Source organism: Setaria italica, chromosome VIII (assembly GCF_000263155.2).
Source record: "Setaria italica strain Yugu1 chromosome VIII, Setaria_italica_v2.0, whole genome shotgun sequence".
NCBI lineage: Eukaryota > Viridiplantae > Streptophyta > Magnoliopsida > Poales > Poaceae > Setaria > Setaria italica.
The window spans coordinates 26,008,891-26,034,722 of NC_028457.1; the positions used below are offsets into that span (position 1 = coordinate 26,008,891).

Sequence of the window (25,832 nt, forward strand, 5' to 3'; positions counted from 1 at the left end):
TAAGTTCCGACGCCGTCGGCTTTTTTGATCTTCCAAGTTTTATGTTGACCGCTATCTTTTCCTTATTATTATTAGAATATAGTTGCATCTAATCACTATGGGAAACTAATTTTGTAGGCAAATAATAACAGTATAATAATAGGTCGAGGCACCCTGCGCTAGCTGCGCAGCAACCAGGACCGGACCCATGCATGCAGGCATGCAGCGCGCGCGTCGGTGTCGCCGGCGTGTCAGGCACTCAGGCTCTGTGGCGTGCAGACATGCATGCCATGCCCCTGTGGCTCTGCCCGGTGTCAGGCTATCCTACCACCACAGGTCTAGGCTAGCTATCTGCTGAGTCCGCGGATAGTTCCGATGCCTAGACATATCTTCAGAAATTAAAACGATCTGCCAATTTAAAAGAGGGAAAATAGCTGGTAGAACGAAAATGTAGCAACGTGCATGTCGTGCCATGGAGATGATGATGAGACAGATGCTTCGTGCCTGCCGGCGTTCGTCTCCATGCATCCTCACCTCACCGGCCGGCGACAGTCGATGGAGGGCCGGCCGGCCGTATATACAGTGGTGATCCTGTACTTTGTACACAGTACACACGTGACACGCCAAGAGAGAGAGAGGGGGGTGGTCACGAATGGATTACTGGAACAAGCAGCATGCCGCTTTCAGTAATTCGTTGACAGACACGGCTTTGGCCTTACCGCGCCGCGCACCATGTGCAGGGATTAAAAAAAGCTTTATTTGTGTACACGACGTTTCTGAGAATAAACAGAGTACCATCAAAGTCTTTTTTAAAAAATACCAATCATCCTTGCTGCGGTTGGCCGATTTTATTTGGTTGCACAAAGGCTGAATGGAATATATATTGACTAGGGACTATTTATGCATTGCGTTGTGATGGCTCGTAGCACTACAAGAAAACTGTGCATTCATCTAACGCGTTAGTACCGGATGGCTTTTGATCCGATACTAACACACGGAATTCGTACCAGCCTAAATTTTCGATCCTTAAAGATCTTTTAGTAATGAGTCAAAATACCACCCGTACTAAATATCACCCCTTAGTACCAGTTGGTGTTAACCCGATACTAAAAGACCTGGACCATTTAGTACCGGGTAATAACACCAATACCCCGTGGAGGACCATTTAGTACCGAGTAATAACACCAACCGGTATTAGGCAGTGTTATTGCCCCACAGGTTACTTCAAAAGGAAAGCATGTCTAACTCTATCACATGTGTTGTGGAGGTGAGATGGTAAGGATCGTTCGTGCAAGGTTTGAGGATCGTGGTTCGAATCCTACGGACGATTTAGTACCGGGTATATTAGCCGGTGGCATTTACTACCGAATAAGCGGTACCGATCGGACGCTCGGTACTAAAGAGGTTTTCCGAGGTTTTCCGACCGGTACTGGAAGTGAGTTGTCTAGCAGCGTAGAATTGTAGGCCACTTTAGCTTTTATAGATATAAAAATCATGTATTAAAAAACAAAACTACTTATAATTTGAAACAGATGGCTTACATATGTATTATCCCTTTTCTTTCTGTACTAGAACACGTCTCTTTATAAGTATGTAGGAGCAATTAACGTAACCTAGAATATCATGAAGTACTCTATCCTTTGAATAAATGTAAGGTGCATTTTGTTTTTTTGAAAAGTCAAACTTTATATGTATTGATCGAAAGTAGTCAAAATACAATTTGGTGTAAAAGGAAGTCAATTTGTAGTATGTTTACGTATGAAATTGTTCAATCAGATCTGCCACATTAGTAAAGTCTGAATTATTTCGAGAGTATGCTTCAACATGAATTTATAAAAAAAAGCGCACCTTGTTACCAAAGGAATGCTAGCTTCGCTCCATTCTCAAAATGTACGTACAGCAAAGTAGCATGGACCAGGTTGCTATAGCAGCGCTGCTAGCTCCGCACATATGCTACCTGAAAACAGACAGGCCATGGGCGTCCTTGATAAGCTAGATTGCCTAGGACACTGTACATGTGGCCCTGCAATTGCCAAATTTTATCCATTCAGGTGGCTTTGGTAGTTTCAAGTTATATTTTATTCTTTTCTGTTAATTTAAGATCGGAAAGAATCGTCAAAATTCACCAGTTGTTTCCCATAAACCACACAATGCAGACCTTAGTTTCAGTTTTTTTCCTTCATGTTTTGCATAAAATGGGTTTTAGTTACCAACTTAACTACCCTTTGCTGCCGTGCCTCTTGTTCATAGTATCTGCTGCCTGTGTATGTTCAGCTACTGCATTATGTCGGCATCACAGCGAGAAATTACTCTACGAGATGGTTCAATGGCATGAGAGAAATTCTCTCTTTTTGTTTGTTATTTCCTTCAGTTTGTTTTTCCTGTTTTCCAAAGTGTTAAAGCTTTTTAACCAGACACCTCCTCAATTCACGAGTACTGTCAGTGAAGTCTTGGGTAATCTGTTTCTATCGACAAGTTCTTTAGGACTTCTCTACCTCCATGCATGTGCGTACTTGAATTCTGTCATAGACAATCAGCGTGTGTACAATATATTATATATACACAAACACACGTACACATTCTTTCTCTTTTTTTATTGTTTCCCCATGTTCTAGACCTATATGTACACACGTCCAATGAAAATTTCCCCCCCGACTAGACTATTTATATAAAGTATGGACACGGTTAATTTACGGCCGTAAATTAGACTGGTCCTACGGCCGGACCATTTTTGGACTACAATGATAAGAAGGCAAACGGCTTTTCCTTTTTATTCATTAGCCCACGTGACCGTGTCAGAAAAAATGAAAACTAGACAGGTTTTGTCTCTCCGGTCTCCCAATTTTCCTGCTTTTGAGATGAAGCGCAAATAAATCATACTGCACGCACACAACACAGAAAAAAAATACATATGGACCAAAAAATGCACAGTACAAGATCCTAGATCTCATGTGCAAATACAGGAACCTAGTCTGCCAAAATTAAGGTTCATAATAGCCTATTTTACACAAACAAATTTGCCACACCCCTCCTGCCCTGAACCTAAAAATACAGCATCACGGGCAAAACTGAATGACATGATTCATGGGATTGCACACGCATCTCACAGAAGGGTTACTACCTGCATAACAAATGAGCTTCTTTTATGACCTACAATACAATTGAGGAAAAAAAAGGCACCAAATCAGTTAGGCTGTAGCACATAATAAAAGGACAAACTAAGAAAAATTAGTTGGATTTGGTGAAGAACTAGATTGTGTATCCTGATAATCAACAGAGACACTAAGAAAATAAGGCTAGCAAAACTTGCCTCTGCAAATTATTGTTTTGCTTGTTTGTAACAAAAAAAATTATCTAACTAATAATATTACTTTGCCTAACTGATAACAGTGATTTGCCTAAGCATACTTTGACTAACTGAGAACAGTACTTTCCCTAACTCACACAAATATCACACTATCAACATCATTATCTATCATGAACTCCAGTTCTGCAAAAAAAGCAAGTAGTCTACGTATCTAACTCGGTACCATAAACCAAATGATAAGTCTAAATATACACAAAGTCGTCACCCCTGATCCTCTAGCACCAAAAAAGCATGGATTTGCTGCATCATTGGCTTTGTGCGAGCCTGATCTAGCACAATCACAAATTAGGAATTAAATCAGTAGAAAAATGGAAAGAAAAATGGCAGATCATCATAAGCACACAAAATTGCTAAATCAGAAACATAAAAGTTTGGTAAACTAAAATAAATAATTTGCTTGTTGATTTAACATGAGTTGCCTACAAAATAAAATCCATAAAATTGATTCAAAGCCCATGATGGAAAATCATAAAAAATACAGGAAAATGCTCAAACAAGAACACAAAAAATCCTAAACTAAACAAATAAATTGCTTGTCGATTTAGCATGAATTGCCTACAAGCAAAATCCGTAGGATCACCTCAATGCCGTCGGTGGTGATGAGATGCAACCACCATAGCATAAGTTGCCTCACCATGCTTGACAATGCATATATGTATTCAAATATGTACTTTATAGTGTACCTGCATAAAATTCATCTATGATGAAATAAGAATTGCAATGTCCACCCAATTTAATGCCTATACCTTCTTGGGCCTAACATTTCTGTTGTTCTATATCATTCAAAAAGAAAATTGACTCAATTTGAAAAGAAGACACTAATTTGTGTTAGAAAGCTATTTTTCTAGAAGAAGATTTAAGTTGGATTAAGGGAATTGCAACTAAATGAATCAACAATTGTGTATTCCCTAAAGATGGAGAAGTTGGTCATAAGTCATAAGTCATAAATTGTACCCTACTCTGATTTCTTTCTATGAATCAATTTAAACCTCTCAATTTCTCTAATCATAAGCCACCGTAGAACTTCTAGGCGTTCTTTTTCCTCTTTTCTTCCTCTTCTCGCTAAATGTGTGTATCAGTCATTGGTAATGATTGTTTACCACTAGTAGAGCACTGACCTTCCATCCAAGTGCTTTTGTCCTGATTAACATTAGACCCATGACTAAAGTGCCTTTAGTCTCGGGTCAAAAATGTGGCACCGAAGGCCGGAGGGGGGGGACGCTCTAATCCCGATTGGTACAACCGGGACTAAAGCCCCGCTTTAGTCCTGGTTGTAACGTCTATAAAAAAATTGCATCGACGCTCCCCCGCTTTTGTCCCGGTTGGAAATTCCAACCGGGACTAAATCTCCTCCCCTATAAATCCAGAAACTCTTCTTCCTCCCCCAGCCAGAGCCACTCCACTTGACCGAGAGCTTCATCCTCCTCTCCATGGCAAGCAAGCAACTTTAGGGAATGTGCTGCCCAAATCTTTTTTCCTCATTTTTGTGGGGATTTCACTCATCCAAAGTGTTGTGAAGGTTAGCTACTTCATCCTCCTTTCATTTATTGTTATTATACTTTATTTTATGCTTTAGAGAGGGAGAATGGAGAGGATTTTTATTTATACATGTTTTTGAGCTAGAATTTGATGGATAGCTTGTTTGTTATATATCATTAAAAATAACTTGATCAATATTAGGTATGGGAAAAAATAGAGTAAATATGTTTTTAATATTTAGTCATTGCAATAAAATTAAGGTAAATAAATTGTAGGTGTAAGAAATAGAATTTGGTCATTGCTAATCTTTTTAATGTCACTGTAATTTAACAATAATTGTATTTCTTTGACCAATAATTTATTTATCTCATGTTTATTGCAAGAACTAAATATTATAAACACACTTACTCTATTTTCCCCCTACCTAATATTGATCAAGTTCTTAATGTAATACAAAGCCCTATGTTCATTTTCCACATAATACGGTGCAGATGGACTGGCAATGGATGTACCACCTCTGTTCCTTCAATCCCAGAGAACAGTGTCTGCACATGGCATGAATGTGCTTACACTATTCTCTGCACATAACACAATCTTCTATGAAGTCTATGGAAAGTCATCCTCACTCCTCCAGTACAAGAAAAATAATGGTAGAACAGAAGAGCTTCGAATCCACAAACTTAGGTTGAATATCATAAAAGAATCTTGAAATAGTATTCCAAATGCCTTTTGGAGCCTAATTCTGATAATAGAAGTATGCTGGCCCAATAGCCTATTCAGGCAGAGATCTGTTCACTGACCTTGACCCATCGGCTTTTGGTTGGTTTTGGCTTGCCCAAATGGGCCATGCTTAGTGAACAGATCTTTTTCCTAGATGGGCTATTGTGTGCCACCATACTTCTATTATGAGAATGTGGCACTTGCTCCAAAAGCCATTTGGACAATTATTTCAAGATTTCTTTATGATATTCAGCCTGGATTCGAAGATCTTCTGTTGTACCATTATTTTTTGGTACTGGATATGTGGAGGTGACTCTCGATAGACTTCGTAGAATATTGAGTTATGTGAGATGGCTTGGAGGGCAAACATTCTGCTATGTTGTACCATTATTTTAGGATAATTAACTACATGAACTAAAGTGCGGATATCATGCCTGCACCCACTGTTTAGATGACACAGACAACATGTATTTGAAACACTATAGGAAGGTTGTGTATATGGGCCATCGTCGATTTCTTCCTGCTAACCACCTGTTAATAAAGAAAGGGATGTGTCTCAAAGGGGCGCCAGACCATCGTAAAGAACCTACACACCATAATGGAAAGCGTGTATTTGAGATGATAAAGGATGTAAGCATAATCTTTGGAAAGGGTCTCGGTAGCGAACCTGTTCCGAATGACAATAACGGATGTGCACCCATGTGGAAGAAAAAGTCTATATTTTGGGAGTTACCTTATTGGGAATTCCTAGAGCTCCGCAACGCAATAGATGTGATGCACCTAATAAAGAATTTTTTGCACGAACGTGCTAGGCTTTATGGGTTGTTATGGGAACTCAAAAGATACATTGGAAGCACGATAGGACCTGAAACATATGAAGCAATGAGATGATCTACATCCAAAAAAGAGAGATAACGGACAACACTACTTATGTCTTGCCAGTTAAACTCTCGACAAGGAAGAGAAGGATACCATGTTTGAATGCATGAATAGTTTCAAGGTTCTGTCTGGGTACTCTTCGAATATAAAGGGAATAATAAATATGAAAGAAAAGAAATTCACAAATCTCAAGGCCCATGACTGCCACATGTTGATAACCTAGTTGCTTCAGGTTGCACTTAGGGTTATTCTACCAGAGAATGTACGATTGGCGTTTGTAAAGCTATGCGTGTTTCTCAATGCAATTTCGTAGAAGGCAATCAATCCAGCCAAGCTAGTAAAGCTACAGAACAATGTGGTACAATGTCTTGTCAGCTTTGAGTTGGTATTTCCACCATCCTTCTTCAATATTATGATGCACCTCTTGGTTCACCTAGTCAAAGAGATTACTATTCTTAGTCCAGTATTCCTGCACAATATGTGGCCTTTTGAGAGGTTCATGTCAGTCCTAAAAAACTATGTTCTTAATCATGCCCATCTAGAAGGAAGCATCGCTAAGGGATATGGAATAGAAGAAGTCCTTGAGTTTTGTGTTGATTTTATTGACTCAATTAATTTGATTGGGGTTCCAATATCATGCCACGAGGGGAGGCTGCAGGGAACGGGCACCCTTGGAAGGAAATCAAGTTTGAGCAATGAAACTGATTTGTTCCATAAAGCACACTTCACTTCTCTACAACAATCATACTTTGTGGCTCCATATATCGAGGAACACAAGCAAATTCTACTTTCCTAATACCCAAGAAAATCTGATGCCTAGATTCTACGTCATCACATGGATACTTTTCCCTCTTGGTTGCATCAACACCTTATGGGTAACTCCATGATTCATGAACAACTCGCTTGGTTAGCCAGGGGACCTTCTAGCACAATCATGAAATTCCAAGGTTACAAGATAAATGGTTATACATTTTACACGAGAGCCCAAGACAAGAAAAGCACCAACCAGAATAGTGGTGTCCATATAGATGTCATAGACAGCAACAAGAGCAAGGACTCATATTATGGTTTCATAGAGGAGATCTAGAAACTCGAATATGGACTGCTGAACATCCATCTATTTTGTTGCCAATGGGTGAAACTAACTGGAGGTGGCGTAACGAAAGATCAGTATGGAATGACAATAGTAGACCTAACCAAGACTGGATACAATGATGAACCATTCATACTTACCAATGATGTGCATCAGGTTTTGTATGTGAATGACATGTCTAGCAAACCAAAGAAAAATTCAAAAGAGCCATGGGAGCCAAAGCACTACATAGTGCTTCCAGGTAAAAGAAAAATCGTGGGACTCGAGGAGAAAACAGACCAATCAGATGATTATGATCAGTTTGATGGCATGCCTCCATTTGCTATTGAAGTTAACCTAAGCATCATGCTACCCAAAGAAGAGGCTCCATACTTACGCTGCGATCATGACCAAGGAACTTTCGTGAAGAAGAAGTTTTTTAACATTACATTGTAATGCACTATGCTTCACCTTTATGTAAAGTTCTATGATTTCATGTACTACTTGATACAATTTTTAATTTAATGTATCTATGATTTCATCTGTGTTTAAATTAGGTGAGGTGAAGAATTATTCGTCCTTACCAATGATGTGCAGTAGGTTTTCTATGTGAAGGACATGTCTAGCAAACCCAAGAAAAATTCAGAAGATAAAGAAAAATCATGGGAGCCAAAGTGCCACGTAGTTCTTCTAGGTAAAAGAAAAAATCGTGGGAGTCAAGGACAAAACAGATCAGTCAGATGATTATGATCAGTTTGATGGCATGCCTCCATTTGCTATCAAAGTTGACCCAAGCATCATGCTAGCCAAAGAAGAGGCTCCGTACTTATGCCACGGTCATGACCAAGTAACTTTCACCAAGAAGAAGTTTTTTAACATTACATTGTAATGCACTAAATATGGTTTGCCTTTATGTAATGCTCTATGGCCATCAGAACCTTTGCATTATATTGTAGTGCTCTATGAATTATATTGTAATGCTCTATGGTGAACATTTATTCGATCAATATAAACAATGTTACCTTAACCACATGCATCATGCATTTTTTGCGCGTTGAAATTATTTAATGAATAGTTTGTTGATCATAATGATGCATTAAAATAATTATTTTAGAAACTTATATAACTAGTATAGAATTAATGACTGATTCAAACTTATTTTAACTATACTCTATTTAATATATTTCTGCGTGCTCAAAATATGTAAAGTTTTTATTTTTTTATTTAACAAAATCAGTGGAAAACAACTGAAAACATACATAAATTGTAATTGGAAAACATAAATTTATTCGATCAATATAAACAATATTAACCTAACCACATACATCAATTGCATTTTTTGCACGTTGAAATTATTTAATTGAATAGTTTGTTGATGATAGTGATGCATTAAAATAATTATTTTAGAAACTTAAACAACTAGTATAGAATTAATGACTGATTATTTGCCCGCCATCTCTCCGCCATCACGGCCGCCCTGGCCACCGTCATCCGCTTGCACCATCACCCCGACATCGTTCGCCCGCTGTCGATCTCCCCGCCAGCCGGTACGGGCTGACGCTCCCCCTCCCCCTCCGCCCCGCGCGCGCCCGAACCGGGGCCCTTACTGACGCAAGGGTCCCTTTTTTACTGTTTTAATTTCATTACAAGTATGTATTACTATTTTTATTTAATTATAATTATGTATTACTATTTTTATTTAATTAGCTTCAAATAGGTTAATTGTTTATTAGTATGGAGTAATTAATTATAATTATGTATTACTATTTTTATTTCATTATAATTGTGTATTAATTGTTTTTATTTAATTATAATTGTGTATTAATTGTTTTTATTTCCTTCTACATTTTAATGAGCTAATGAGATCATAAATGCTTCAAATTTGTCCGGTATAATACGTGGAGTGTATATGTTCCATTTTGAGTGCTAGTACTTAAAATATGGTGTATAAAATGAAGTATCCAATTTATAAATAGGTTAAGTGATCTCGAGCTTAGCTTCAGAGTTTCAGTGATATCCTGTCATGATCAAAAATAGTGATAAGTTCAAACTTTAGGCTCCAAAATAAATAATCAAGTCTCCGTTTTGGTCCTCCTTAACTTCCTAAATCCATTTACCCGGTATTGCTATAAATAAAAGACACAATATCTCTTATCTTTTCTGATAGCATTTGCTAAGGAAATATTCCTAGAGGTTCCAAATTTTGGAAAGGCATTATTGATATAGGTGCATAAGTTAACTTATCTTTTTGTAATATTTGTCTCATTCGATGCTAATACTTGAGTTCAATTCGAAGACATGTCGGTGCTTATATAATTTTTCAACATTACTTTTAGGTTATGCTTTTATAGTTTTACGCACTACTTCGTTCAACCACTAGAATAGTGGAGTTTTGGTTTCATGAAATCAACAAAATCAAACTTTGATGCTGAATGATTCATTGATGCTACATTCAAAGTCTATGATATAATTTTTAATTTAATGTATCTATGATTTTATATGTGTTTAAATTAGTTGAGATGGGAGATGAAGAGGATGCAAGGTATTTAATGGAGTAGATTATTGCTAGTGGTAGTGGTTCCAATGTTCCAATAACGTACACCAAGGATGAGGATAGCCAGGCGGACATGTTCCTCAACATGTCCGGTGATGACAATGATGAGCCCGAGCACTGCGTTGATGACAATGCGGAACAAAATCTTGTCGTGACGGAAGGTTCGGCGAGGTATATATCATTTTCATTGTTTAACTCCATCTATAATTTCATATTAATTCTTACTATGTATTAATTAACAAATCTTGAATTGTTAGCCCTCTAGATCGACGAAGCGAAATAAGCCCCGAGATCGTACAAACATAATGGAGGGAAGGCTTCACATGACGGAAGTGATAGAAGAAGGCAAGCCAATTGCTCCCGAACATCTGGCTAGAAAGTTCGTGAGTTAGATTGGGGCTATTGTAACATGCCCATCAGATTAGAGAATGGAAGGGTAAAGAAGATAATCCATACGTGCTCCCGCAGACACAAAAGGATATGTTGTGGACAGATGTCAAGAAACACTTCACACTTCCTGAAGGTATCGTAGAAAAAGATTTGAAAGAGTGGATGCTAAAGAAGATGGCAACCCAATTCTAGACCTTCAAGAAGAATCCGGATGCCAACTTGATAGAAGGGCCAAACTTCAGATTTCAATGAGTGGCCAAAGTTAAGGGATCACTGGAACTTATTTGTCGAATACAAGATGAGCGAAGTGCAAATAAGGTTCGCGTCAACATTGCCAATGCTAGCAAGAAGGAGTACCATCATCGTCTAGGGCGAGGTGGTTACATGAGTGCAATTCCCAAATGGCACAAGATGGAATAAGACCTATTCGATTGAGGTATTGTACCAGCAACTATTGACTGGCCCGATCAATTGGAAAATTGGTATTACGCTCATGGAGGCAACCTGAGCCAAGAGGATGGGACACTTATGTTCAATGAAACAATACATCAGAAGGCCGAAAGACTTATCAAAAATATTGAAGATGCTAAACCTAGGAAGTTGAAGGTGGATAGAGAGAACGATGAGCTTACATTGGCGCTCAGGGATCCCGAACACCTAGGATGTTGCCAAGGCTACGGGATCATTCCGTGGAAGTTCGCTTTCTGTAGGTATATCGACTTATACAGAAGTCGCAAGCGAAGAAAGGAACAACAAGATGAGAGCTGGCAGTGCATGTTAGAAGCCAAAGTGCATTCACAAGAAGTAAGAATGCAGGAAGAAATTAATCGTCGAGTGGCCCTGGCAGTTATTGAGCCCTAGTAGTTACATTCAATACAAAGCTTCCGGTACGTATGAAGTTTGCACATTTTGTACATTCTATAACACGAATCTTTCATAACTTATTTTTTCCCACTAAAGTGCTTGAGACAGGAACAAGGCAATAATCTATGTGGATACTACGTCTATGAGCACATGAACAATTTTGTGCGTTGTCGTTGCATGATATAAATGTACGTAAAATAAAACTATTAATAATTAATTGTTTTCTATCTCCTTATATTTAATTGTTCGTGTAACATTCACATATTTCCAAATTACAGATGTTTAATATTCAACAAAAACTCTTGGAGAAGGACAGGATTTTGGCAATATGTGAAGGTCTCATAGGATTCCTGGTGGACGAGGTGATAAATCCCGCGGGAGAATTTTATTACGATGAACGTTCAATAGACGCATCGAGCAACGCCATGACAGGAGGATCCTAAGAATGAAGAGGACAAATTATTATATATATAGTAATTGCATAAATACTAGTTTGATGTGTATAATATACTAAGAATTATATATATATATTTATTGTCATGAAATATATATATGACTTGAATACAATATTAATATGGAAAAGAATTTTTTTAAAAAAGTCTTAAGTACTAAGGAGTACGTGCATGCGCCCTGCAGGCGCACATACAAGTGCATGCACGTACCCCCTTTAGTCCCGGTTGGTAAAAGGAGCCTGTGCTGTGCCTGGCGTGACCGCCTCTTTAGTCCCGGTTGGTAAAACCAACCAGGACTAAAGGGGGTCTTTAGTCTCGGGTGGGGTGAATAATCCGGGACTAAAGAACCCCTTTTGTCTCAAAAATTTAGTCTCGGTTGGATTTTCGGGATCTATGGCCCTATCCAATTGGGACTAATGCTGTGTTTTCCACCAATGTAACCAACATCCATCCTTGCCGCCACAAGCACTACCAGCCAAAAAAATCCCAGAAGTGTGTTGCTGGACAATAAGCACATGCACATGCTTCATTTGACTAAATTAAATCAGTTATATCTAAAAATGATGGACATGTAAGAGCACATAGGGAGTGCATCTGCTGCAGATGAAACATTTCCATGCATACCCACTACTATTATGTTATTGCCTACCTGTAGTATTGCCTCATTCAGAGCTATGTTATTGCCCAATAGAAAATGGGGGAAGATATTCATAAAAAACTATGTTTGCAGTTTTATTATCGGAAGCAGAAAATTTCTCAGATCATGACCATGCAAATATAGAAAGTGCTAGATTAGAAAAAAAAATGCTAATATGTGATGGATAATTTATCTATTGAATTAACATAAGTTGCCTACATATCTGAAAAACAGCTATTACAGGAAAAAATATGATAGATACACCCATGTGTAAAGGTAACTTTTGATGAACAAGCAGGAACATTCACTCTATAAATTCATCTAATATGATGTATCCACACTAGAAATTCATTCAGTTGAGAGTGGAAATCACATGAATTAGAGAGGCAGGGCAATTTGATTTTATATGTGACCAATTCTTTCAGTAAACCACCGTCAACTGAAATCACAAGAAATAGGGAAGCAAGACTTGAGCACACCTCTGATAACCAGACCTGAGCTAGAAGCTAATCCTTTTACTAGGTTCCATACTTACAATGCATATGTGTGTATGTTGTTCACTAGTGAAGCTGCACTTTCTCTTTTCTCCTCACTTCACCAGCTGGCAGATATTGAAAAATGCGACGACCTCCTTCTTGCTCCAATTCAAACTAGTAGGAGCAACTGAAACGAAGTGCAAGATACCCAGAAAGAAATAAAAAAAAACTGTCAAGAACACTGAACCTAATGAAGAACACTGTAACAATGCAGTTATGAACAGGATTATTGTTTTTTCCTATCTGTCCATGAGTATAAATTGATTACTTTGAATGCAGCTTACGTGAATTTGTTTTATAGAGAATCAAACAAAATCACTAGTAGAGAATTGGCTTTCGATCCGCCCCCTTTTGTCCCGGTTTAAAGTTGGCCCGGGACAAAAGGGGGTGCGCCACGGTAGGCAAAATTGGAGGGGAGATTTACTCCCAGTTGGTAATTGCAACCGGGACTAAAGGCCCCCCTTTAGTCCCGGTTGCAACAGCTAGTGGGGGGCTGTCGGCGGCGGGACCCGGTTGGAGCCTCCAACCGGGACTAAACTTTCAACCGGGACAAAAGGTGTTCCTTTTTGTCTCGATTGGAGTTTTTAACCGGGATAAAAACTCATCCCCATTATATACGGCCAAGACAGAGGACTTTCTTCCTCCTCCAGCCCGAGCCAGTCCAGCACATTGACAGAGAGAGCTGAGCTTCACCTACTCTCCGGTGGTGCCGAAGCAAGCAAGGAAGGTGCTGCCCGAAGTTTTTTCCCTCATTTTCGTGGGAATTTCACTCGGCCAACACAAGTGTTGCGAAGGTTTGCTACTTCATCCTCGTGTTATGCTTTGATTTATGCTTTGGAGATGGAAAGATTATTTGCTAGAATGTGATGATGAAGTAGAAAAATGGAGAGATATTTTGAGCTAGAATGTGAGGGAGATTGATGTGTCATATATAATATGCATTATTGCAGTGGTTTAAAAATGATGCTACCTTGTCTAGACGGTTTATCTTATCAAATTCAATATGGTTTTTTAAATCCATACTTGTTGAACTTGCATACCGTGTTCATTTCTGCTACGATGTTCTCCGCCGAGCAGCAACGTATGTCAAGAAAAGGAGGTTCGATTTTACGAGAAAGAGTGGATACGGACATCGTGACCGTGTCCCCTTTTTCGTAGCATCTAACCTCTTTCATGACGAAGTGCGGTGCCGCCCAGCTGAGGACATCCTCGCGAAATGATCACGGTCTTCAAGTTCAACAACTTCTGTAGTGGTAAGGAAAGAATTTTTGTACATAGATGACTTCTGCTACTTGTTGAACTTGCATACCGTGTTCATCTCTCCGAGGATGTTTTCCGCCGAGCAGTAACGTTTGTCAAGAAGGAGGTTCGATTCTACGAGAAAGAGTGGATACGGACATCATGACCGTGTCCCCTTTTCCGTAGCATCTAACCTCTTTCATGACGAAGTGCGGTGCCGCCCAGTTGAGGACATCCTCGCGAGATGATCACGGTCTTCAAGTTGAACAACTTATGCAATGTTAAGATCATAATTTTTGTACATAGATGGCTTCTGCTACTGGAGGAAGTGGCGATGGTGGGGGCGATCGTGGTTCCTATTATGGTAAGGTTCTAATCATAGTTGGCCCTCAGCATAAGCCGAAGAAAAAGAGCGCGCTGGAAAAAGCAATGCTTCGTTATTTGCAGCAACGTCATGAAGAAGCTGTTGCCGCGGGTCAGGAACCTCCTTTTGGTGGTCGTTATGCTCCACCCTCAGTCCCGGGTGTTTCACGTCCACTTAGTACTACCGTTTCAGGCGGCACAAATAAACCTAAGGATGAGGTTGGGTCAGCGGAACCTTCGTCTTCACCGTCCAAGGATGCTTAAAGTCCTCCTTGATAATAACCAGTGGATGGCTTGTTGTATTGTATCATGTTGTTTGGGACTTTAATTTAAATATGTGTATTTGGATCTTCATGTTGTTTGGATCTTTAATCGATTTTCACGCGTAATCCATTGTCAAGTGTAATCCATTTTCATGCGTAATACGATGCAGATGGACCGGCAATGGATGTATAATGCAGACAGGCGGAGCAAGGCGTTTATTGATGGCTTGCATTATATTCTCGAAGTGGCAAAAGAGAACAAGCCAGAGAATGGGTTCGTATGTTGTCCATGCTTCCAATGCAATAACAGGAAGGAGTATTCAAAGGATTCCTGGGGGACTATTCATAACCACTTGTTTAAATACGGTTTCATGCCTAACTATTTGGTTTGGACCAAGCACGGTGAACTAGGGGTTGTAATGGAAGATGGCGAGGAGGAGGAGGAAGATGACACCATTCCGGACTGGGTTGCAGGCCAAGCTTTTGCAGGTACTACAATGGGCGAGGCTGATGAAGATGAGTTTGCAGAAAATGGCCCTACTGATGACCTTGGTCAGGTGATACGAGATGCATACAGAGATTGCGAAACTGAGAAGGAAGCAGCAAAGTTGCAGCGCATGATAGATGATCACAAAAAATTGTTGTACCCAGGTTGCCAGCAGGGCCATAAAAAACTAGGTATGACACTAGAATTTGTGCAATGGAAGGCAAAAAATGGTGTGTCCGATAAGGCATTTCAGGGGATGTTGAACATTGTCAAGAAGATTCTCCCCGAGAATAATGAATTACTGTCCACAACATATGAAGCTAAACAGATTATTTGCCCTCTCGGATTGGATGTTCAGAAGATACACGCATGCCCTAATGACTGTATCCTTTATCGTGGTGATGAATACGAGAAATTGGATGCTTGTCCCGTCTGCGAAGCCCTGCGGTATAAGATCAGGCGAGATGATCCTGGTGATGTCGAGGGGCAGTCTCCCAAGAAGAGAGTTCCCGCGAAGGTGATGTGGTATTTCCCTATAATACCACGCTTGAAGCGCTTGTTCAGAAACAAGGCGAATGCTAAGTTGATGCGATGGCACAAAGAAGACCGTAAGGAAGATGAGATGCTGAGACACCCCGCAGATGGGGCACAGTGGAGATCAATTGATAGAACATTCCTAGACTTTGAAAGTGAAGCAAGGAACATAAGGTTTGGTTTAAGCACTGATGGATTCAATCCATTCGTTGAGTTGAGTAGTGGCCATAGTACTTGGCCTATGACCCTTTGTATGTTCAACCTTCCTCCTTAGCTGTGCATGAAGCGGAAGTTCATTATGATGCCGGCGCTTATCCAAGGCCCAAAACAACCCGGCAACGACATTGACGTGTACCTAAGGCCGTTGGTTGATGACCATTTACAGCTATGGAAGGAAGAAGGTGTACGTGTGTGGGATGAGGATAGACAAGAGATCTTTAATCTACGAGCACTGTTGTTCGTAACCATCAACGATTGGCCTGCATTGAGTAACCTTTCAGGATAGACAAATAAGGGATATCGGGCATGCACCCACTATTTAGACGGCACAGACAGCATGTACTTGAAGCACTGTAAGAAGGTTGTCTATATGGGTCATCGTCGATTTCTCCCTGCTCACCACCAGCTGAGAAAGAGCGGGATGCATTTCAAAGGGGCGCCAGACCATCGTAAAAAACCTGCACACCGTAATGGAAAGCGTGTGTTCGAGATGATGAAGAATGTAAATGTAGTCTTTGGAAAGGGACTTGGTAGCCAACCTGTTCCGAATGATGATAACGGACATGCACCCATGTGGAAGAAAAAGTCAATATTTTGGGAGCTACCTTATTGGGAAATCCTAGAGGTTCGCAACGCAATAGACGTGATGCACCTGACGAAGAATCTTTGCGTGAACGTGCTAGGCTTCATGGGTGTTTATGGAACCTCAAAAGATACATTGGAAGCACGACAGGACCTGAAAGCCATGGGGCAACGAGATGACCTACATCCGGAAAAGAGAGATAATGGACAGCACTACTTACGTCCTGCCAGTTACACTCTCAGCAAGGAAGAGAAGGATAGCATGTTTGAATGCTTGAATAGTATGAAGGTCCCGTCTGGGTACTCCTCGAATATAAAGGGAATAATAAATATGAAACAAAAGAAGTTTACAAATCTCAAGGCTCATGACTGCCACATGTTGATGACCCAGTTGCTTCCGGTTGCACTGAGGGGTGTTCTACCAGAAAATGTCCGGTTGCCGCTCGTAAAGCTATGCGCGTTTCTCAATGCGATTTCGCAGAAGGCAATCGATCCATCCAAGCTATCAAAGCTACAGAACGATGTGGTGCAATGTCTTGTCAGTTTTGAGTTGTTATTTCCACCATCCTTCTTCAATATTATGACGCACTTACTGGTTCACCTAGTAAAAGAGATTGGTATTCTCGGACCTGTATACCTGCACAATATGTGGCCTTTCGAGAGGTTCATGGCAGTCCTAAAAAACTATGTTCTTAATCGTGCCCGTCCAGAAGGAAGCATCGCCAAGGGATATGGAACAGAGGAGGTGATCGAGTTTTGTGTTGATTTTATTGATTCAATTGACTCGATTGGGGTTCCAACTTCACGCCACGAGGGGAGGCTCCGAGGAATGGGCACCCTTGGAAGGAAATCAAGTTTGAGCAATGATACTGATTTGTTCGACAAGGCACACTACACTGTTCTACAACAGTCATCCTTTGTATCTCCGTATATCGAGCAGCACAGGCAGATGGTAGCTTCCAAAAACCCGACCAAATCCGATGCTTGGCTTACCCGTCATCACATGGAAACTTTTCCCTCCTGGTTGCGCCAACAACTTATGGGTAACTCTGAGATTCACCCACAGCTTGCCTGGTTAGCCAGGGGACCTGCTACCACAATTGTTAAATTCCAAGGCTATGAGATAAATGGTTACACATTTTACACGAGAGCCCAGGACCAGAAAAGCACGAACCAGAATAGTGGTGTCCGCATAGATGCCATGGACAGAAATAATAGCAAGGAGTCGTATTATGGTTTCATACAGGAGATATGGGAACTCGAATACGGACCGCTGTACATCCCTCTATTTCTTTGCAATTGGGTGAAGCTAACTGCCGTCACCAAAGATCAGTACGGAATGACAATAGTAGATCTGAGCAAGACTGGATACAGTGATGACCCATTCGTACTTGCCAATGATGTGCATCAGGTGTTCTATGTGAAGGACATGTGCAGCAAACCCAAGAGGAATCCAGAAGAGACATGGGAGCCAAAGTGCCACTTAGTTCTTCCAGGTAAAAGAAAAATCGTGGGAGTCGAGGATAAAACAGACCAATCAGATGATTATGATCAGTTTGATGGCATGCCTCCATTCGCCGTTGAAGTTGATCCAAGCATCCTGCTATCCAAAGAAGAGGCTCCGTACTTACGCCGCGATCATGATCAGGAACTTTCGTGAAGAAGAAATTTTACAACGTTGTATTGTAATGCGTTAAATGTACATGACCTTTGTGTATTAATTGATACAATTTGTAATTTACCCTATGTATGATTTCATGTGTTATTAAATTTGTTAGGTGAAGATTTTATAGATAAACATGAACAATGTTAACCACAAACAAACATGGATTTTTCTGCGCATTGAAATAATTTAATTGAATAATTTCTTGATCACAGCAATGCAGTAAAATAAATATTTTACAGGCTAAATGAACTGGTATAGAATTAATGATTAATTCATACTTATTGTCAATTTACTCGTTAATTAAATATATTTTTGCATGTACAAAATCTGTGAAGGTTTTGTTTTTCATCCTGAAATGCAGTGAAAAGATAAAATAAAATCCATTTCCAAAAAACAGGCGGGAGAAGAAAACTAGGAAAAAAGACCTTTTGTCTCGGGTGCTAACAGCATCTGGGACAAAAGGCCCCCCTTTTATCCCGGTTGCAAACTGAAACCGGGATAAAAGGGTACTTTTCGTCTCCCGCCCCAACGTACCCTTTTATCCCGATTGCCAACTGCAACCGGGATAAAAGGCCCCCCCTTTTATCCCGGTTGGTGGTGGCACCCGGGATAAAAGGGTACGCTCCCAGCCCCACCTGGCGGGGGCACCCTTTTGTCCCGGGTGCCATTACGAACCGGGATAAAGGGGGGGGGTTAAAGGCACTGTACTCCCTTCTACCCGCATGCCAGTTACACTTAGCCAAATTTTCGCCAAGTCCCGCGCGTTCTGCTCCGCCGTCGCCGCTCGTCCGCCTCCCTCGCCGGCCGCCGCCGTCGTCGTCCCCCATTGCGCTGGCTGTCGTCGTCCCGCCGCCGACCGCGCCCAGACATCGTCGTCCTCCATCCCCCCGGCCGGCCCGCCTCGATCCTCCTCGTCCGTCGACGCGCCCGGCCCCCGGCCCCCTCGTCGCCTCCGGCCACCGGCTCCATCCTCGTCGCCGGCTCCATCCTCGTCGCCCCTCGTCGCCCCTCGTCGCCGTCCCGCCTACGCCGCCGTCGTCGTCGTCGCCTCGGCCGCCGTCCTCGCCGCACCGGCCGCCGCCGTCCCGCCGCCCGGCCGCCGCCGTCCCGCCGCCCTGGCCGCCGCCGTCCCGCCGCCCGGCCGCCGCCGTCCCGCCGCCCTGGCCGCCGCCGTCCCGCCGACCCGGTCACCTCGTCGCCCCGGCCACCGTCGACGACCGCGCGCGAGAGGTCTGCCGCCGCGCTGGCCGGCAGCGCCGGGAGGGCTTTTTTTTTAAGTTAGAAAATTAAGTTATATTTTTATGATAGATTTTTAATTTTGATTGTTAAGTTAGAAAATTAAGTTATATTTTTAAGTTAGATTTTTTAGTTAGTTTGTTAAGTTAGATTTTTAAGTTAGTTTGTTAAGTTAGATTTTTAAGTTAGAAAATAAAGTTAGAAATTCGTAGTAGGCACCGCCGTCCCCTCCGCCGTCCCGCCGCTGTGACCGCCGCCGTCCCGCCGCCCGTCACAACCTAGTAGGCACCGCCCGTGGTTCCGGGGAACCGTCCCCGCCTCCGCCGTACCGCCGCCCTAACCGCCGCCGTCACCACCTAGGCACCGCCCGTGGTTCCAGGGAACCGTCCCCGCCTCCGCCGCCCTGATCGCCGCCGTCACAACCTAGGCACCGCATGTGGATATTGCTAGAAATTCGTAGAAATTCGTAGAAATTTGTATAAATATTCCGGACTTTGTAGGATTCATGTTATTTTATGATTTCATTATATACATGTATGATTCCGGACTTTGTAGGACTTTGTAGAAATTTGTAGTAAGACGATTTCTATGACTGTCATGTATGATTCCATGTATGTTTCCATCAATAGTTGAAATGGCAGACGATGAGACCGCAAGGTATATCATGGAGCAGATAATCGCTGGTGATGGTAGTGGCAACAACGTTCCACTATCATACACGGATGAAGAGGGCACCCAGGTGGACATGTTCCTCGACATGTCCGCCGATGGGAATGAAGAGCAACAGCCGCAGCAACAACTTGCCGTGGCGGAAGGTTCCGGCGAGGTATATATAACCATTCTTGTATTGTTTCACGCCACCATTACTACTAAGTACTAATTAACGAATCTTGAACTGTTAGCCCTCCGGATCGACACAAGGGCAGAAGACCCGAGGTCGTACAAAGGTGATGGAAGGGAGGCTTGTCATCACGGAAGTGACAGAAGAGGGCAGGCCGGTTGCTCCCGAGAAAGTAGCAAAGAAGTACGTGAGTCAGATCGGGGCAATCGTCCGGGACAACGTGCCTATCAGCATCAGAGAATGGAAGGGTAGAAGCACTAATCCGTACGCCCTTCTAGAGACAGAAAAGAATATGCTGTGGGAAGACGTGAAGAGACATTTCACATTCCCCGAAGGATATAGTGAGAAGGATGTCAAAGCGTGGACGCTTAAGAAGATGGCTACTCAATTCCAGACATTCAAGAAGATGCTGGATACCCACTACATCAAGAAGGGCCGAACTCCAGACTTCAATGCGTGGCCAAAGTTGAGGGACCACTGGGATGCATTTGTTGAATACAAGAGGAGTGAAGAAGGTGTGAAAAAGATCACGACCAACACAGCAAATGCTAGTCAGAAGGGCTACCACCATCATTTAGGGCGAGGTGGGTATGGCTCAGCAATTCCCAAGTGGAGGAAGATGGAACAAGATCTGATCGAACGGGGAATCGTACCTGCAACTATTGAATGGCCCGAACGATCAAAAAATTGGTACTACGCTCATGGAGGCTCCCTAAGCCAAGAGGATGGGACGTTGATTTTTAATGACACAATACGTGAGAAGGACGAACATCTCATGAAGAACATTGAAGATTCTAAGGCTGGGAGGTTAAAGGTGGACTGAGAAAATGATGAGCTCACATTGGCCCTCGGTAATCTAGAGCACCCAGGACGTTGCCGAAGGTTCGGGGTGGTTCCGTGGAAGTTTGCTTTCCGAGGCGACAGCGCCTCGTACAGAAGCCGGAAGCGAAGAAAGGAACAGATCGAGGAGAGCTGGCGGCAGATGCTAGAACAAAGAATAATGGATGAAAGCAATCGGCGGGTGGCCCACGCAGTTGCGGAGTTGGCCCAATCTGGAGCACTGCTGAATCCTAACACCGCCAGCCCTTCTCAACGCCTCGGGAGCAGTTGTGCTTCTACAGGGGTCCCCGATGCGCAGACGCCCAGGTTACTCGTGGAGGAGCAACGGTTCCCCGTGGATGCCATCACGCAACGGACCTCATGTGAGCTGCATGCACCGGTCGGCAACCTCACTATTAAGGTATACTTATACATAATATTTATGCAATCTTGTCAATTGATCCAGGCCTCGAGATCGGAGTTCAACTTGTTTACTTCTGCTATATGTACAGGTAGCGTACGGGAGTGCGTTAGCAACCCTAGCAGGGCAGAGCAGTCATGGCATGGACATTCCAACAGGCTACACCAGCGTCTGCGTCGAGCAAATAGTTGATCCCCAGTATGAAGGTCTAGAGCTCGACTTCCCGGGAGGCGACGGGGAAAAGACATTGGCAGATGCGCTTCATGGGATCATTCTATGGAAGAAACGTTACATCATTATTCCCAGCACGGAGCTATCTCCTCAGACCTCAAGACAGCTCCCCGTAGATCCCCAGCAGCAACCTTCTCCTCATACCTCGAGACCGGCATCTCCTGCTCCAGGACCGTCCCTTCCATCTATATCAAGGTCTCCATCTCCACCACATCCTGGTGCTGGGAGTGACGACGACAATAACAACACCCCTCCCCGATCACCGTCGCCGGCACCAAGAGCGGCCCCCTTGAAGGAACCTGCAGCACCACTAAAGAAGTCACGAGCACCGCCTCCCAAGCAAAGACAGAGAAAGAAGAAAACAAAGGACCCTGAAGTGACTCGTAAGGAACGCTGGGAGGCAATGTCTCATGAAGAACAGTGGGCAGAAATCCAACGAGAGGCCAGTGAGTGGTTCAAGAAACAAGCCGAATTAAAAAAGGCAAGGGAGATGGAGCCACCGCCAGTAAGTCGGTGAGATTTAAACTTTTTTATCAGGATGGAAGAAGGAGCCAAGAAAAGGATACCACTCTTGTCAAACTATGAACGGGCTCTAGTAAAGGCTGATGAAAAGGATAAAAGGAAAGGAAAATCATCCTCCAGCGGTCCAGTCCCCGACCTCAGCCATTTATCAAAAAAAGATGCTCAACGGGTAAAAGCAATGCCCTTGGATCAACAAGCAAATGTATTGAAGTTCATGGAAGAAACAGGTCTGGGACTTGATGAATGCATAGGGCAAGTTGAGACACCAACTGCACCGCCCCCTGAGCCGAAGTGGCCTTATGAGCTAGGAAAACCTCTAGTAAATCCTTCATTGGTACGGAAGCTATCAACAAAGATGTACGAATTCCATCAATGGTACATGATGGCATCCGCCGACTTGAGGGAGATGATCGGCATGAAGGTAAAACTGATAGATTTTCACGGTGAAGGGGAGAAAGTGCTGTGGCTAGACTTCAAGATATATACGAAGTGTACCATCATGATGCCCTGGACGTCTCTCTGATCAGCGCTTGGATGCTATAAGTGTCCGTTTATCTCTACATGTAAATTTTGGCGTGCGTCACCGTACTAACTTCATCTTCCATTTCATGTAGGATGCTAATTCAGACATGCCGCCGAGAGGCGTACCTACATATAGGCTTCATGGATCCATCTGTAGTTAACCAACAACAGATACAATTAGCGCCGGAAAAAACCTTTGCGGAAATATACAATTTCCTACACAAACAAACATTCAAGGATTTCATACTACTTCCATACAACTTCAAGTAAGTGTGTGTATACCGTCTACTTTCGATGTCTTTTTCCTTATCTCTACATGTTAGTTAGCTCTAATATGCATGAACATTTTACGCACGCAGCTTCCACTGGATCCTTATTATAATTGAGCCTGAAAGAAGCCACGTCACTGTCTTTGATTCATTAAGGAAAGATCCGGTGGACTACCAAGAATTGCAAGACATGCTAGGCTTGTAATAATTCTGGACCTTTATCTCTATGCAAAAATTTATTTCCTAAATTTTATCCCTGTTACACTATATCATTCATTATTTAATCCGCAGCGCATGGAAACAATTCATAAGGAGACACAAAGGTCCATTCAAAGAAAATCTTACATGGAACACAGACTTCCCGGTACGTATGCAGTCTGCACATTTATTACATTGTATAACACGAATATTTCATAACTTATTTTTTTCCGCACTGAAGTGCTTAAGACAGGAACCCGGGAATAATCTATGTGGCTACTACATCTGTGAGCACATGCACAGTTTTTTGGGACCCAAGGGACCGAAGATGACGCCGCACAACTTTAAAGTACGTAAAATAAATATATTACTAGTTAATTATTTTCTAGCTCCTTATATGTATTTGTTCATGTAACATTCACAAATTTCCAAATTATAGATGTTAAATATTCAACAAGGACTCTTGAAGGAAGAAAGAGTAGCGGCAATATGTGAAGGTCTCATTGGATTCATAATGGACGAGGTGGTAAATCCAAAAGGAGAATTTTATTACGATGGACGACAATTAGACACTCCGATCAGCAACACCACGACGGGAAGATCGTAGGAAGATACTTTGATTTATTTGTATATATAATACGCGCTAATTATGATTGATTTGTACTAAGCTAGTTGAATTGTGTATATGAATTGTGTATAAGGATTGTGTATATATATAGTAATTGTATAATTACAAATCCCATTCGTTTAAATACTAGTTGATTTCGTTCTAAAAAAATCTCAACTACAAGGTTAACAAATTAAAAGGGCCGCGGTACTACGTATACGTGATGCATGCATGAAAAATTCAGACGTCACGGCAGTGCCATGCAAGCGCCATTTAGTCCCGGTTGGAATCGAGCCGGGACTAAAGGGGACCCCTTTAGTCCCGGTTGGGAAATCCAACCGGGACTAAAGGGCCTGTCCCGCACCTGGCGTGGCAGGCCCTTTAGTCCCGGTTAGTGACACCAACGGGACTAAAGGGGGACCTTTACTCCCGGTTAAAAGACCCGGGAGTAAAGACCCCCCCTTGTCCCGGTTGGTTTATCCCGTTGGATATCCGAGAGATATGCACCCTACCAACCGGGACTAAAGGCCAATTCTCTACCAGTGTATATAGGATACAATTGTAATTTTTTAATTGAAATGTATAAGGCATGGCTCGAGCTAATACATTTGCCTTGTTACCAAATTGAGTTATATGCACCAGCTAATTCACCCAAATGTCTAAGCTAGCATGGAAATATTAATTGAAACTATGCAGTAGTCATACTTCAACAAGGCTATTTAAATTCATTTTACCTCTTCTTGTATTAGTCATATTGCATTATTTATGGGTTGTCTGTTCTTTTTATTTGTTTATATATATATATATATATATATATATATATATATATATATATATATATATATATATATATATATGGTACAGAATAACTTATTCTGTACCGAGCCGCGACCAGCATCCGAGCGTTCGCCCCTCCGCGTCCGGTTTTTCCACGTGGGCTGTGAGCCTCCTTCGGTCGTGCAGTAACTCCTCTCCCATGCTCTCCCCCACCACGACCTCGGCCAGAACGCCTCCACCTCCTCCGCCAGCACCACCTCCGCCTCCTCTCCGCGGCCGCCCCCACCGAGTGGGCCGAGGCGCCGCTCGCCTCCGTGCGCCCGGCCACCGCCGACGCCTCGCTCTACCACATCTCCCTCGACCTCTCCGCGCACCGCGGCCTCCTCGCCTCCCACGCCGCCGCCGGCCAGTTCCTCCCCTTCCGCCTCCCCGCTGCGCCCTACCCCATCTTCCTCGCCATCGCGTCCCCGCCCCCCTCGCCCGGGTCCTCCTCTGCCGCCGCCTTCGACTTCCTCGTCAAGCGCGTCCCGGGCACCCCCTCCGCGCGGCTCTGCGATCTCCGCCCCGGCGACCTCGTCCACGTCGGCGCCAGCGTCGTCGGCCGCGGGTTTGAGGTTAACAGGATAGCTGACGCCCGTGATGTCCTCGTCTTCGCCACCGGATCCGGAATCAGGTGCCTACCCCTGTGCTTCTAAACTAGCATTAGTTCGTTTGCTTCTACTTCTCAAAGGAATTGGTCAACCACGCATCAATTGCACTGAAGTATGCACAAATGCTCAATTTTAGGTCTCAGTAATCCGAAACCTGATGCAATTGGCATTGTGGCATAAAGAACAATTTTGTTACTGTGCTAATCATGTGGGTGCCATCAGCACTGTGGTACATCCACTGCTGAGCTATTTCTGGAATTACTTCAGACTTAAGAGTCTTGAGCCATAAGTTTCAAACATTTTTGCTACCTAACCGGCTGTTAGTTCTCTTCAGATACAATAAATACTTGCGCATAAATTGTATGACATTTACTTAGGCTTTTGCTTCTTCGGATAAGTAATTCAATTCTTGCAAACTGTCTGTTTAATGCTTCTGCATGTCATGCCAAGTAATTTA

The 25,832-nt window shown here is 42.6% G+C and overlaps 1 protein-coding gene across 1 annotated transcript; it reads left to right on the forward strand.

Annotated features, from left to right (window-relative positions):
• Window positions 1-441: 441 nt before the first annotated feature.
• LOC101774436 (fruit protein pKIWI502-like) lies at window positions 442-25,420 on the forward strand. Its single transcript, XM_022829516.1, has 2 exons — window positions 442-586; window positions 24,912-25,420. The coding sequence occupies exons 1-2, from the start codon at window positions 442-444 to the stop codon at window positions 25,418-25,420; spliced, it is 654 nt and encodes a 217-aa protein (XP_022685251.1).
• The last annotated feature ends 412 nt before the right edge of the window (window positions 25,421-25,832 follow it).